The 15,815-nt window shown below is 44.1% G+C and overlaps 1 protein-coding gene across 2 annotated transcripts in view; it reads left to right on the top strand.

Moving 5' to 3' along the window:
• Positions 1 to 15,815, top strand: part of ZDHHC18 (zDHHC palmitoyltransferase 18) — a 176,880-nt gene that overhangs the window by 36,455 nt on the left and 124,610 nt on the right. For both annotated transcript variants that reach the window (XM_085647719.1, XM_085647718.1), the window contains exon 2: positions 9,063 to 9,223. In XM_085647719.1, coding sequence (XP_085503845.1) covers positions 9,063 to 9,223 — 161 coding nt within the window. The remainder of the gene's footprint in view (positions 1 to 9,062; positions 9,224 to 15,815) is intronic.

The following is a 15,815-nucleotide window of genomic DNA, read 5'->3' as shown; positions in this document are numbered from 1 at the left end:
TAATGTACGTCACACATTTAGTGTGGATAATGAACTACAGAACAATTCCACCTAAAATGGACTCATAAGACCTTCTGTCTGTGCTCAGTCCTGCATCTCCCACAATTCTTCGCATAAAGTTTAAGAGTGGGCCTGCCTTCAAAACATATTGTTAGGGTGTTCAAATCGATAAAGGTTGAATACCTCTGCCCTAAAGGCAAGTATACAGCAATTGCTGTTCAGATACCTCATTGCCTTCTGACACAAAAGCCATTTACAATAAAAAAAAAAACTGATGCAACAGGCTAGATGGGTAATCCGTAGGGGGTTCCTGAAACCCTGGGAGCACAGAAATTGTAGGATGATGCAAGGGACAGTATGTATCCTCCACCCCACAGATTTTTGGGTAGAAGCTTATTTTCAACAGTGTCAAGGGCGTGGCCAGGCAAGAGGGCCGATTAAACTCTCATTGTGGAGCTCCTGCTGTCGAAATAAAAATCCAGTGCTAATCTCCAAGCATCTGGAGCGGTCTACCTCCCCTGTGCACCCATTCTGCGAACCACGATGCTGGGGGGTCCGCAAGACGATCTCCGTGGGTCCTCCTAGGAGGCATTGAGCCACGAGAAATCGAGGGCTGCAGACTGGGCCATGCCTCTGATCCTTGGCCCAGGGGATGTCGCGACCCCTGGGTGTGAAGACATCGCTGCACGGCATGAGTAGAGTCAGTACCGCTTGCGCCAGAGATACTCCCTGGGCTGGTGAGTGCCTGGCAAGACAGGGTATGACTGGAGGTGTTGGGAGAGCATGGTGGACCCTCCGGCAGTGGCGCTGTGATGCCTGCGAGGGGATCCAACAGACAACTCTGAACAGGCCCGGGCTGACAGCCTGCATTCTCCTGTGGCCCTGAAGGGGATCACTTGAGCGGCTTCTGATACAGCGGGGTAATGGGACGGGCCTCAGTCTCCAGAGAAGCGGTCCCATGAGCAAAAACTTCAGAGAGTGGCTGAGAGAGAACACAGCCCAAAAACGAACCGGTGCATACATGCCTGACGTGGTTCTGCATCAGACCAGTGCTGAGGACCTGCGTGCCTCCCGCAGGGGCCCCCTCGAGAGAATCCTTCGGATAAGGGCTGGGCCAGGGTCTGAAGCTCCCATGTAGTAAGGCTGCAGTCTGGGAGGGATCGCCTCATTCTGCCCATGAGTCGGGCGCATTGAAGAGAGCTGGTTGCCACGTGGTGAACGGTCTCATGAGGTAGCGCACAAAACCAGGGCGACTGTGGTACACCTTGGCCTGCTGCCTTGGGGATCATGAAGCCCCCCAGGATGCCTATGAGCCCATAGCGAGATTGCAAGAAGTGCATGCCTGCAGGAATGAATACAGCTCGTGAGGATTTCTTGGAAGGCACCAGGCTGTGTAAGTTCCTATTGACTACCCAAACCCCCGCCCCCCCCCCCCCCCCCCAGCAACCTAGTGGCGGAGGACAGGGGACAGAAGTGCCTGTCTCATCAGCAGATTGAGGAGAGAGACAGTGTGAGCCTTGTTGGAAAGACTAAGACGCCTTCCAGCCAGGGGACATAGGCTTGAGAAGACGTATGTTGAGTGCCAGTTGGTGTTGATTCAGGCGTGGGTGATATAGCTGCGCTATTTTTGGCGATCTTGAATGGCTCCTGAGAGACCCTGCCTGTCATTGTGGGAGTGAGTGTGTGCGCCCCCTGATGTTCAGTGGCTGATGTGGCTTACAGAGGGTAAAAGAATTATCAACCTGACATGCGGTGTCTCGGTTTTATCTGGCAGAATGTGGATGGTGTCCTGTATGGTCTGCACAGGGACTGAACCGAGGGGTATCGATATCGGGGCTTTCATTAAATCGAGGAGGAGGTCCTGTATTATAATTGAAAAGGACAACCTCTGCCTGTTGAACAAAGTAACCGGGCGGAAGGTTATCCTAGAGCAGCACATGCGCGCTGCCTAGGCGAGACCTAAAAAGGACTCTTTCTGAACCAAGGGCTACCTTTTTGCCAAATTGTGTAATTCCGTTCAGCAGGTCGGGCTGTAGCCGTGTCTAAAGTTTCCTATGGAAAATAACATGGGGAAAACACGTTTTGGGACCTCCCTTTTTTCTTGGCCCCCGCTTGGCGAATCAAGACAGGAGCTGACTGGATCGGCCCACTAGTTTTGAAAATTTCGCAAAGATTCATCAACTGGCGCCAAAGTTATTGGAAAAACAAAGAATGCTTTTCCTATGGAAAATAGGTCCTAACTATAACTACCTACTGGCCAGTAGGTAATCTAAAAAAAAAATATATATATATATATATATATATATATATATATATATATATATTATAGCTCAGAGAGACTCTTATCTTATATCCTTTATTTTTTCGATACATGATACTTATTATGTTTTGGGTATGAAACCATTTTACATCTTCATAGTCAGACAATCCACCATGAGTGTTTCAAACTCAGGTCTCATAGGAAACAGAAATATTCAGTTAGAAAAAACAAACTAATGCATGCTCTAACACGCATACCACATACTCCCTCATTATTCCATACAATAACTCGTATACATAAAGTTTTTCATGTCCATAACGAAAAGGGTCTTTTGTGCTATATCAGTACCACTGTAACTATACATTCATATAATTCAGAAGTTGGCATCTGTATTTAATCAAAATAGTTCACGTCTCTCTACCTGTAGTAATGTTAAATTCATGAATAACCTTCATTCATTCAGTGGCTACATCAGTTTCATATTTTCCTTTTTTTAAATAATACAGTTCTGGTCATGTGGCTTTATACAATACTAACAACACGTGTATCAGCATTCAAACAGAGATCAATTAAGAAAGTTTAAAAAGGCAAAAGCCACATAAAATAATGATCTGTACGAGCCTACCAAGGACAAATGTAATTGGTTGCTCAAAGACTTTGTAATATAAGAAGCTTTAGATCAGTCTCCATATATCCCATAGAATACTTGCTAAGACCAAAGAAATGCTGCTGACTGCAGAACATGCCAAAAAAGAGAGAACACTCAATTTTTAGTGAAGATCTCAGTCTCCGGGGTAAAAAGTCTTTGGCAGTAAAAATCTGTGCTAAGTAGCACATTTATACCCAACTTGTCTTTAATTATCTACCTCCAAGGTTCCATTTAGCAGCCCTTAGAGACAAGGCTCTCTACTGCACATTGTTAGCGACTATCTCTTCCTATCTATGGACATTTGAGTAGGAAAGCAGGTAGAGTTTTTCCACAGTAGTTTTTAGGTCGAGTTAAAGCGTGCATGCGCTGTCTGCAAGACCTCCTGTAATCAATATTACAACTTTTTTCCCGCCTGCTACTTACCATTGAATCGCTCAAATGTCGCTCTTCTTTGCTGCCTTCTAACTCATTTGCTATGCCGATACATCACTTCAGTTGAAGGCTGTGGTGCCCCGGTAAAGTAGTTTCCTTACGCTTTATTTCTTCAGTTGTTGTATTGGAGAACTCTTTTTTAATTTTTACTCATTTGCTGCCAATCTCACTGCTTGTATTCCTAGCTGGCTTTGCAGGCACAATTATGCAGTTCCCCCAACCTTGACTGATCAGATGCTTTGGAGGGCACCTGCTCGTGAACTTCCCCTTCCTTCATTGCCACACGGGCATTTGCATCTCAGAGAGCGATGCACTACTCGCTCATTTTCTTTAGTTGACATTGGGTTGTATTTATTATCAGTTTATATAAAACATGACGATGTTAAAATTTTTAATTAGAGTCCACACACGACTAGAACCCAGTTCCTCTGGGCCAAAGTCAGCAGCTCAGTTTTTTACTCTGCAGGCAGAGTGCTCTCGTCATCGTCGTATTTGTGCATGAACTCCACAGTTTGAGACCGCTGGCGCTACAGTTGTTACACGTTACATATAATCACTCCACTGCAAATATAAACTCAAAAGGAAAAAAAAAGTCATTTTAAATGCTTAGAGCTCTAACTTTGACAAATGCAAGACCAATTGCAAATAGTCCAGCACTTTAACATCCTAGCTTTAAAAAAGAAAAATGTTTCAAGTCAGCCGGCATGCGCGGTGGTTGTGCTTTAAATGGCAAACTCTCCCCTATTGGCTGCCAGTAATATGCCCGCAGGCTAGGTTACTCCTCTGTGCAGCTTACTTGCCTCCCATAATTGTGCACTGGTGCCGGCGGCTGGAGATGGGTCCTAGGTCCCAGTGGCTTGGGCAAGTACTCCACATGGAATTGAAAATTGGATTTTGATCTAATCATTTAATAACAGTTGTTTCTCCTGTAAAATGGCGGGCCGGCATGCGCGGTGGGTGTGCTTTAAATGGCAAACTCTCCCCTATTGGCTGCAAGTAATATGCCCGCAGGCTAGGTTACTCCTCTGTGCAGCTTACTTGCCTCCCATAATTGTGCATTGGTGCCGGCGGCTGGAGATGGGTCCTAGGTCCCTGTGGCTTGGGCAAGTACTCCACATGGAATTAAAAATTGGATTTTGATCTAATCATTTAATAACAGTTGTTTCTCCTGTAAAATGGCGGCCCAGCACGCAGTACTTTCAAGGCTCCTGTAGTGCCCTTTTCACGAGCGCTGCACTTTAACTACTTGTTTTAAATGCGAACTTTCTAATTGTAATGCTCACAAAGTTTGTTTATAATAAAAAGCTTGAAAAATTGTCCCACAAGGCAGAGGAAACTTTCACGCTTACGCGCGAAGCCGGAGTGGCACATTTGTCTTCACTAAGGTCTCAAGCCCTTTTCTGTTCCTGAAACCCAGAAGTCGCAGAATAACACTCCCAGGATCGGGGAATAGAGAGATGTTATCGCCAAGGGTTTGCCTTGGTTTGCTTAAGTGACAGCAAGAAACAAATTGCTCTAGGCCTGCAGCATGGTACCCCTTCCATGTTGTGTTTTTGCTGACATTTGAAGCAGTTTACCGCAAGGCAATCTTTAGAAATCAGTGTGACTGGGGGTTAATGTTTGCATTGTTCAGCATTCAGTCCTTCATTTGTTCCTTTTGCTTTTGTTGTATTAAGTGGGAACGGTATGTCGAGACGTAGGTCCTGTGCTCACTGCGCCACTGGATTCCAGCTATCCTGGCTGATTAGGAGTGGTGCACTGAAACCGGTCCCAGGATGCCTGTTTCGGCTCCAGGGAGGACCTGGCTTGACAGTTCGGGATGGACTGTTCCCATGTGGAACAGGGTCAAGACTGATATACATATGGCTGGGTCCAAACTGGGGTGGCATGGTGAGCAAATGAACGATGGATTAAACCCAGATCTTTGTGACTAGGGGTGAATGTTTGCATTGTTCAGCATTCCGTCCATCGTTTGTTCCTTTTCCTTTTTAGAATTTTAGGTCACATGTACCATAAATTTGAACACCTGGCTTGCAAGCTGAGCTATCCCCGACACCATAAAGCACCCTTTTAAAATCATAAGTCCCCCTGCGACAGACTGACCCTCTTCACATTGCATTGCAAGATCTTAAACATTTTGCTTAGAAACTGTTACTTTTTAGGTCTCGCCTGCGTTGCAGCGCATGCGCTGCTCGCTGGTGAGAAAGTTTGAGAGAGAGGGATTTCAGAAAAGCGCTTTAAGCCACGCCCCTCATTCCCATTGGCTGGCGTCACCGTTTATGCTAAACGGTGGCCTGCCATTGGAAATGAGGGTTTTTTGTGGACGCCCTTTCGCCTCCGATCCGACTGGGTCACCTGCTTTGCTGCTGTCGCAAAGCACTTTCTTAGTTTATGGGGCCATGTGTTTCTAATTGGAAACACATGGCCCCATAAAGACAAGAGATCGATGCTTGTTTTATATTAACACGTATTTCTGTGCATCACAGTATTCTCACTGAACGAAATAAATGCTAGAAATAATGGTATTCCATCACCTACTGGCTTGTTTCAACTTATTTCACTTTTTTCTGCGTTTTAAAATTATTATTTTTTTACCAAGCTACTAGATTTCTCTGCGATTCTTTCATGAAGGCGTGGTGACTGGCTCCAGTCTTGCTAATACTCTGCATCACCTAAAGTATAAGGGCCGTAGGGGTTCTTCAAGGGTATGGGAACTAGGGGACATTGCCAAACCAGAGGCTGCTGCACAACGCAGTGTCACCATGCCGCCCAGTTGGCACTTTACGTTCTTTCTCTCTGAATCCAGACAGTGGAACCCTGAGCTCAGCAACCTGAATTTAAAATGGAAAACAAAATGCACGTTTGATTCTGCGCCAGGCGAGGAGGGCGTGCAGGCTGCCAAGAGAGCCGTAACGTGAATTCCTTTAAAGTTTACGGCTCTGCCGTGATGACGTGTGTTAAATACAGGGGGGCAAAGCGCGTTCAGCGGTGGGAGAAGATGTATAATGGGGGGGCTGCACAAATGCAGTTGCAATTAGTGCACAGATGGGCAGACTAAGGCCTTGCAAAGCAATCACTTCACGCATTTTTCGTTTTATCATATTTCTTTCTGAATGTTTACAGATAGACACAAATATGAAAGCTACATTATAAAATATATGTGAAGGGCAAGATAGAATTTGATACTAGATCAATATTGTCAGCACAGCAGGTTTGTTGTTATGCCTGCCTTGCCGTGCTACACTGGCCTAATATGGCCTCCTGCTTGTGCCTTCTCTCATTAGAACTATTTGCCCCGTAAGGGTTTGACTCCGACATTTGTAATCCATTTAAGGGTTTTGTCTTCATCACATCCTATGACCATTCAATATCCTCTGTGTAAATATACCTGACTCTTGTACACTACTTAATGCCTATGCAATAACATTGCAATATGCACCCCTTTTTTCCCAGTATGTACTTTTTCAAATTGTCACTTACGACTTGCATTTGAACCAGGTACCAATGTAGTATTCCTCTCCAAGACAATCATTGATTGGTCGTTGAACTCCTGGAGATACAACCTTTAATCTTGAGCATGGCACAATTTTCTGTGCAGGGTCTCACAATGAGCACTTTTCAAAACAATGACTATAGTTCTCAATCTTGAGAGCCTCAGGAGAAGCGTGGCTTCTCAAAGCTCTTGTAGGATGCAGTCACCACAATAGTTAACAAGCATTTGCAATGCAATAGGTCTCGCAGTTACACGAGTTAAAGCTATTGGCATTGTAAATTACAATGCCTTTTATTTATGTTTTCAAAACTAAAACAAATATAAAAGGCATTGTTATTTGCAATGTCAATAGCTCAAACTTGCGTAAATGCGAGACCTTTTGCATTGCAAATGCTTATTTCAGGCTGCCTATTACTTTTGTCTCCCCTGCCTCGCACCCTATTTTCCATTTTCAGGTTCTCTAGCACCGTGAGGTCATACAAATGGCAACAGCACTATACAAATATAATCACTCCACTTCAAATAAAAAATAAATAAAGTAAAACACATTTCCATTTTCAGCGCCAAATGCTTTAACTTAGACAATTGCGAGACTAGTTATATTGCAAATGCTTTTTTACCCTTGAGACTGTCTCAATATTCAGTGAAGACTGTTTTCTCTCCATTTGGCTTGTTCTGCAGACAGCAACATTTCTTTGGTCTTAGCAAGTATTCTTTGGAACATAGTGAGACCGATCCAAAGTGTTTTATATTACAAAGCCTTTGAGCAACAGATTCTATTTCTTGTTGGTAGGCTCGTACAGAACATTATTTTCTTCACCATATTGCTTCTTGGTGTTGGGCTTCTTTGGTGGCACACACAATTCACTGTACAATTGGCCATTCCCACTGTTTGAGTTTACTGTGGATTTACTATTTTGTTGTGGTTATTCCATGCATGGGACATGGTTTTACCCTTTGGAGGAGGACCTTTTGTAGGTGTTTTTTGCCTTTTTAAACTTCCTTAATAGATATGTTTGAATATGTTTGTGAAGCTTAGCAGAATTTGATATGTTTTTGCAGGTCACTTGGATACAGAGTGGGCTATGAAAATGTGGCGGTCCTGATTGAGGCGTTTCATGCAGAAACGTGTATTGATAGTTTTTTTATAAAGCCACAATAAACAAAAAAGTGGACGAACAGAACTGTGTTTTTTAAAAGGAAAATAAAAATCTGATGTAACAATCGAATGAAAAAAACATTTTGTTAATGAATTTAAGATAACTACAGTTAGAGTAAAGTGAACTATTTTGTTTAAATACACATGCCCACTTGTGTATTATATGAATGTATAGGTTTGCAGTGGTACTGATATAACAAAAGACCCTTTTTGTTATGGACATGAAAAACCTTTTATGTGCATGTATATGACTGATTGTATAGAAGAATGAGTGAGTCAGTATGTGTCAGAGGATGAGTTGGTATGTTTATTTAAAAAAAGGCTGTTTACTATGAGACCTGTTTGAAATACTCAGGGTGGATTGTTGGACTATGGAGATGTAAAAATGTTTCATACCCAAAAGATATTAAGTACTATCAATAACTATGTGCTGAAAAAATAAAGGACATAAGAGAAGACAGTCCCTCTGAGCTGTATATACATATGCATTTTTTTTTAGAAGTACTAGCAGAAGCATAATTGAAGGGTAGGCGGGGTTGTCCTCTTAATTGATCCCCATTGGGGTCTGCAGGGCATTGAAATATCATAGGTTAAGTCGCCCAACTCTTTCTTTATTGGGGGTATTCCCAGTCTCATGCAGTTGTTTCTATGTAGGGTCTCTAGTTCCAAACTGTGCTCAGTATTTCTCTAGATCTGCCCATTGTGGTATACTGGGTCCTTTGGGTGATGTCCAATATAAATGAGATGACTTGTGGGTTTCAGGAACTAAGATATTTTCCTTTGTGTGCTCCAAGTGTGGAAATTTAGTAGTTGGGACTGTAGAGTGACTGTAACAATTAATCACCATCCAAAGTAAGGTGCATTGCTTGGGTAATAGAGTTGCTTAGAAAATAGCTATGATTTGGGGCCATGACTTGAAAAGTAAGGTCATTTGCCCAGAGGGAGTAATGTTTGACATGGAGGAACTAGAACGGGAAGCAACTTATTCTAATAATTGTGTAGTGACCTGATTTGATCAAGGGGTACAGCTTTCCTTTGGTAACTGATTACCTGTGGCTTCTGTTTGCAGTTGTCCTTTTCTGACCCGCCATTTGACACTTGCTATACCTATCATCGGAGGGATCCTTTTCTTCTTCGTCATCAGTTCATTGTTGCGAACCAGCTTCAGCGATCCAGGAATCTTGCCCAGAGCCACTCCATGCGAGGCTGCAGATCTAGAGAAGCAGATAGGTAAGGATGCTGCATTTATTTTCCATGTCTTTGACTTGTGTGCGTGTTTGTATATATTTTATTTTAACATGGGTTCTAATCGTCTTGAATCTTCCAGTCATGATGGGCGAGCCAGCATTCACTAAATTTGAGAGCTCAACAGTGCTCCCATGCACATATTGTCCTCTGCTGCCATTTCACCTTTTTGGCTTTTTAATGGCATCCTCCAACTGCTGCGCTGCATGTGTCATGTTTGAAATTTTTATGATTTTCGGTGGTGGCTTAGTTATTTTTAACCCTTGCTGCTTGTTCTTACTCGTTTCTGATTGTAGGTTAGAAATCTGTTTTTCTTTTCGCTGCTAGTTTGATGTTTGGTCAGTCTGAGGATTTGTTTTAAATAGTGAATAGACTGTCGTGTAACAAATTTGGAAGGTGCCTTTTCTGAGCCTGAACAGTTTTAGATTCTTGTAAAGTCTGTTTTGTTTCCTGCATTGGTCTAATGCATGGTATCATCATGCCACATAATCTATTTTATTATTCTTAACTATGGCTTTGAACATTTTGTTTGAGCTTGATGCCCTGTATCATGTTCCCTTTACTTAAATGCAGCATTTCTATTAATCAAAACAAAATGTATTCTTTATTGTATGGGGTGATTCATAGAGCAGCAACGTGTTATCGACTTGGTGCTATTTAATAACCGTTTGTCTGATGGACACTGGACTAGTGGGAGTTTGTGTTTCGGCGGAGTGTGTTTTGCAGTTGGTGGTGCTACGTTCAATGGGGAAGAGGTTTTCAGTCTTGTTGGCCAGGAGTATTTTTTTCTATTGTTTGCATGTAGTACAAACCAGACCCTCCCGTATGATGTCAGAGCACTGTACACTTTGTAACAGAGAAGGGAAATAACATAAGTTCAGGATATATAGAAATAATTTACAATGTAGGGAAAGCATCTTAAGAGAGCTGATGATACCAGAACTTGTAGAATGTGGGTGTGGTTGTAGACTTTTTTTCCAAGTGAGTTTGTAAAATGGAAGTGAGATATGAAAGATAAGTTCAAGGGTGGTGTTGTTGTGATTGAGGTATTTAACTATTGTTTGAAACATTCTTTAAGAACCGATAATGATCTTAGAGTTCTTTCTAGCTTCTGGAGACATTTCGCTAGATGGATCAGTACATGGTGGCTATGCTGAATTGGGGAGGTTCAGGGCAGAGACCGGTCTTGCTTCCTTGTTTTCCATAACGTTTTTGGAGCCAGATTGTTGAGGCGTCCATGTTTAAGGCTTTGAGTGACTCAAGCCGTTGTGCAAATGCTGTTGACTTCTAAAGGCAGGCAGTTGAAAAAGCTCCAAATGATTGCCATATGATCAAACCTCTTAGTGTTTGTGACAAGAGAGTGGCAGCATGGAATAAGGCTTTTTGAGGGGAAATGTGCAACTTGGGGAAAGCCTCTTTGGAGTGGGTTACCATATCCTATACATTCTAATCCAAGGTATATTCTGCAACCACTTATTGAAGAGTCAGATGACTTTGTAGGACCTTGTCATGTGCTTTAAGTTAAAAAAAATAAATAAATGTTGATTGATATTTTCTTAATTACATTACAATAGCATTGTTCAGCAGCAAAACGTAGTAGCATATTCAATGGGACGTCAGCGTTCTACACGAACGACAGCAGTGGACAATCAAATAACTGTATCATATCCTTGGACATCATTGTGGGACCCTTCCTGTCTGGCAATCCGCACACCCACCATAGGAGATCATTGTGAATCAGTGAGCGAGAGTCCATAGTGTGTGAGCCATGGTTTCCAAAACCTTTTGGGGCAACCCTGTGCTTTATAAGTAGTCTTTCCCCCAACATATACATAGCCATGCTTTTTGTCCATTCAATCAGAGATGGGTTCGCCACTGCCCCCCATGCCTTAGCCAAGTCGCGTTTCGCCACCACTATTCCTAATTGAAGTAGGGTTAACTTTGGTTTGGCGAGGTCAATTTCAGTGGATGTTCCCAACAGCGCAGGCAGTCAGGTGTTTCCACCCTCGCTATATGGTGCAGTCGCGCTCTGTCATAGTATGCTCTGTGCAGATACTTAAATTGGATCAGTCGGAGCCTGGACTTAATGGCCACCTCTCGAGGATGCATCAACGCCGTTACCCAATTTAAGTCCTCCATCTCCCCCAAATCTGACTCCCATTTCGCCTGTAGCTTCTGCAAAGTGTCTGGTTTGTTATTTATTATCGTCTTGTATGTCCAGGAAACAGCCTTCTCCACTAGCTCCCCCATCAGGAGTCGCTCCTCCAAAGGTGCATACTCGGGAGTGTCAGTAGTGTCGCGCTCGCCACGCATGGGCCAGCTGCAGGTATTTGTAGTGTTGAGTCATGTTCATGTCGTATTCAGCCTGACGGTGTGGGAAAGTAACCAACTCTTTACGGTGTAGTATGTCCTTAAGTTGCAAAATGCCTAGTAAGTCCCACTGTCGGAAACCACGCAATTTTGTGATTTCCTGAAGCCGGTTCCCCTACCAGAGTGGGGTTTCCCTTGTGACACGGCCATCCCATTTCATTTGTCGCTCAGCCTGTTTCCATGCTGTTACCACAATCTGTGTCGCTGTCAGGAGCTGTGCAGCGCCTCTCCCCCCATATATGTAATGTGTGTGTGGGCGTTTGGTAAACTGTGTGCGTTCAAGTATGTATGTGGGATGATCTCTCTCTTCTCGACATGCTGCCATTCGTTCATGACAACTAGGTGAGCTGCCCAATAATATGCCCAAAGATCAGGCAGGGAGATACCGCCGTTGTATTGATTACGTTGTAGCGTCGCCAGTGCTATCCTCGGTGGTCTCCCATCCCAGAGAAACGATGGTAATAGGTAATCAATTTTATTGAACACCTCCACCGGAATGAGCTGATTGGTGTTTTGCAGTACATAAAGAAATTTGGGGAGCACTATCCTTTTATATAGTGCTGCCCTGCCTAGCAACATCAATGGCAAAGTCTTTCACCTCTCCACGTCCGCTCGAAAATCCCTGAGCACCCTGTAGAGAATGTGATCCAGCGCCATTGTTGTGTTTGTTGTAACGTGGATCCCTAGATATTTTATGCCCTCCCGTGCCAACTGAAGTTGGCTTGGGCCTACAGTATAGCTGCCACTCTTGTCTGCTGGATACAAGTATGATTTCCCCCACTTAATTTTGTACCCCACATGTGCACCATATGTCTCACAGCTGTCCAAGATTCTAGGGAGCGTCATTTCCGGGTTTGTGACGTACATTAATATGTCGTCCGCATACAGGGATATAGGTTTGTCGGTCTCATCATTCTCTCCACTTCTGAATCCCATTATGTCCGGGTGCAGTCGGATCACTGGTTCCAGCAAGGGGGTTAACGGGCAGCCTTGTCGAGTGCATCTACCTATTGGGAATTCCCGCGACACTACCCCATTGACTCTAACCCTGGCTACGGGTCTCTCATAAGGTACAGTGATCCAGTGCCTGAATACCGGACCAAACCCGAACTCTTCCAAAACAGACATACGAAAAGGCCATTGGACAGTGTCAAATGCCTTTTCGGCATCAAGGGAGAGGACAAGGTGTGGATCTTCTTGTTTATTAACCACTTCCAACCAGTTATGCAGTCTCCAAGTTGAGCCTTGTCGAACTTTTGGGCATAAAACTGGACTGGTCTCTATGAATGAGGCCAGTAATTACTACGGTGAGCCTGTTTGCTAATATTCTGGCTAGTATCTTGGTCTCCATGTTTGAGGGAGATAGGGCGATACGAGCTACATGCCTGTGGTGGTCTGTCCTTTTTGGGGATGACTGCGATTGTGGCAGTCCGCAAGTCTCTGGGAGGCTTCCCATCATATGCACCTCCAAATATAGTTGGAGGAGGTGCGGGCCAAAAAGCGTCACATGTTGCTTAAAAAATTCAGGAGGCAGCCCATTAGGTCCAAGGGCCTTTCCAGTTGGCCGATAGCTGTCCTAATTTCTTCTTTTGTAATCTTATCGTCTAATGTCTCAGACTCACTGTCCGTTAATTTAGGGAGCTGTATCTCCCGAAGATATACTTGTATTTGTGACAGCTTGGCTAATTCACGCTGCTTGTAAAAGTCCTCGTAATAGTCTGCAAAGGCGTTGGCTATCTCGACTGGGGTCAGATGAGTTCGACCATCCTCCGCTTGTATCAGCGAAACCCATCTACTGTCAAGCTCCTTCTTGCTAAGCCATGCCAGCAGCCTACCGGTCTCGTCACCTACGTCATACAGACGCCGGTGCATGGCTTGTATCGCGTGTTGCGCGTATTTTTTTGGCGAGTGAAAAATATTCCTGCCGAAGGAGTTGCAACTGCGTAGCATGGAGGGATCATTGCCCGTGCTCGCCTGTGATTTGAGCTGCAGTAACTGGGATTCTAATCCTGTGATCACCTCTTCCTCTTTACGTTTTTTGTGAGCTATGTTTTGTGCCCTATCCCGTAGTGCAGGTTTGTATGCCTTCCATAATGTAATGGCAGAATCCACCGACCCCACATTCTCGTTAAAATACAACTCCGTGTCTACCCTGACCTCCTGAGCAACCTGAGGGTCTTTAAGTTCCCATGGGTTCAATTTCCATTCCCCGTTCTGTCGTGTACGTGTACCCACTGTGAGCCACTAGGGATGTGCTTCAAGTTTTAGCTAGGTATCGAAGGTAAAGCAAAGGAATATTATGGTTGTGACGTTTACATCGAACATTCTTATCTTTTGTAATTGGTGGGTCCAGTCAGTAGAAAGTTGTTCAGTTTAATGTGGGTAGAAAATAAATATTAAACTTGTCTTTTGAGTGTGTTAGACTTGGCTCCAGTCAGATGTTCCTTGATTGAATACCAGGCTGGAGTGTGGCCAAGAGTGGGTAGAATATTTATAAAGACGAAGTCTCAAATTATTCGGGTTAGTAACCGCATATTGGTGAAGACGTAACCAGATTATATACATGGCATCCATATAATGTAACAAAGGCGCAAAGATATTGGTTTTGTGTTCATTTTTTTACGGAAGATAGGATAGTTTTCGAGCAGAGTAAGCACTCCATATTCAATGTAGAAAAAGAAGGCATAGCTATACTTAAAGCAGGGCGGGAAAAAGCTAAATCTGACATCCTGTACCTTAGTCCTGCTCTTTTTTTCTCTTGACGAGCTCTGGTCAGGATACAGCCCAAACATCTGAGTTACATGTTATGTTAGTAAAATGTATTGAGCGTGCGAATACCCGGGGTGTCTTGGCACTAGGATTGCGGTAAGCCCAGCCGAAACATCTAGTTCTGAAATAGCCAGAATTTTAGCCCTTTTCTAAAGATGGTGAGGGAGCTTGCACTTCTGAGCTCAATTGGGAGCATGTTCCGGAGTTTTCCGGTGCCATATGAGAAACTTTGACCGCCCCAGCTTGAGGACTGTATTCTCGGAACTTTCATAAGTCTAGCGCCTGTGGAATGTAACTGTCTGGACAGTTCATACCAGGCAAAGAGATTTCTAAGAAATAGTGGTCTGTGTTGCTCAGTGCCTTGTAAGCTAGGCATAATGACTTGAATTTAATTTGCTGTGCCACCGGAAGCCAGTGGAGTCTACGAATTTCCTTAGCTACTGATTCATGGTTGGGGACGTTAAGCAGAAGTCTTGCAGCTGCATTTTGAACTGTCTGGAGCTTTTTATGATATTGCTTCTGCATACCCCCGATAGAGCCCATTACAGTAATCAAATTTTGACTGAATTAGTGTGGTTACAACAATCTTTCTAGAGTCAGTGGGGATGTAAGGTAGGATCTTCTTGAGTTTCTTTATCAGAAAGCGGGAGGCAGAGCTAATGGCATTTGTCTGGTAAGATAGTGCTAGTTTATTATCAATCAAAACTCACAGATTTTTTTTTTTTTTGCCGTCTGAGCTGGTTTTTGGCGGTTCACCCATCCCCGCCGGCCACCAGAGGTTGTCCCATCTGGGTTGCAGGTTACCAAAGACGACTACCTCGGTCTTCTCAGAATTAAGCTTAAGACAGTGTTTTCCCATCCATCTATTTATTTCCCTCATACAGTTCTGAAACTGTAGTGTGGGGGAGGCTTGATGTTTGTACGCTGCCACCACTATCTGGGTGTCATCGGCGTAAGGCGTGAGGCTAAAAACCAAACTCTCGGATCAAAGTGGCGAGTCCAGATACGTATACATTAAAAAGGGATGGACTCTGAGATGAGCCCTGTGGAACTCCACATGGGAGGATGTATGGATCCGATTTATACTTGTCCAATGTCACTGTTTTCCTCTTTTCTGAAGGAATAGTGACAAGCAAGGCCAATGCCGCTCAGTTGACCCCCCCCCCCCCCCCAGCATTTCCAGCCGCTGATGCAGAAGATGGTGATCAACAGTATCAAATGCAGCTGACAAATCGAGGAGAACAAGGGCGGCCATGCCCCCTCTGTCTATCACAGTCCTGATCTCCTCGGTGGCCTTAATTAATGCAGTTTCAGTGCTGTGCTCGTGTCGAAAACCAAACTGGGAGTGATGACCACTGTTCCCGTTAAGGTGTACGCGCACACCTCTGTTATCGAGAGCGCACACTGCCGTATGGGCAGCGCGCACACACCCACGACA

The sequence above is a fragment of the Triturus cristatus genome, chromosome 3_2 (assembly GCF_964204655.1).
Source record: "Triturus cristatus chromosome 3_2, aTriCri1.1, whole genome shotgun sequence".
Taxonomy (NCBI): Eukaryota; Metazoa; Chordata; class Amphibia; order Caudata; family Salamandridae; genus Triturus; species Triturus cristatus.
Note: the sequence above shows the minus strand (reverse complement) of the source record. Positions and strands in the feature narration are given on the sequence as shown.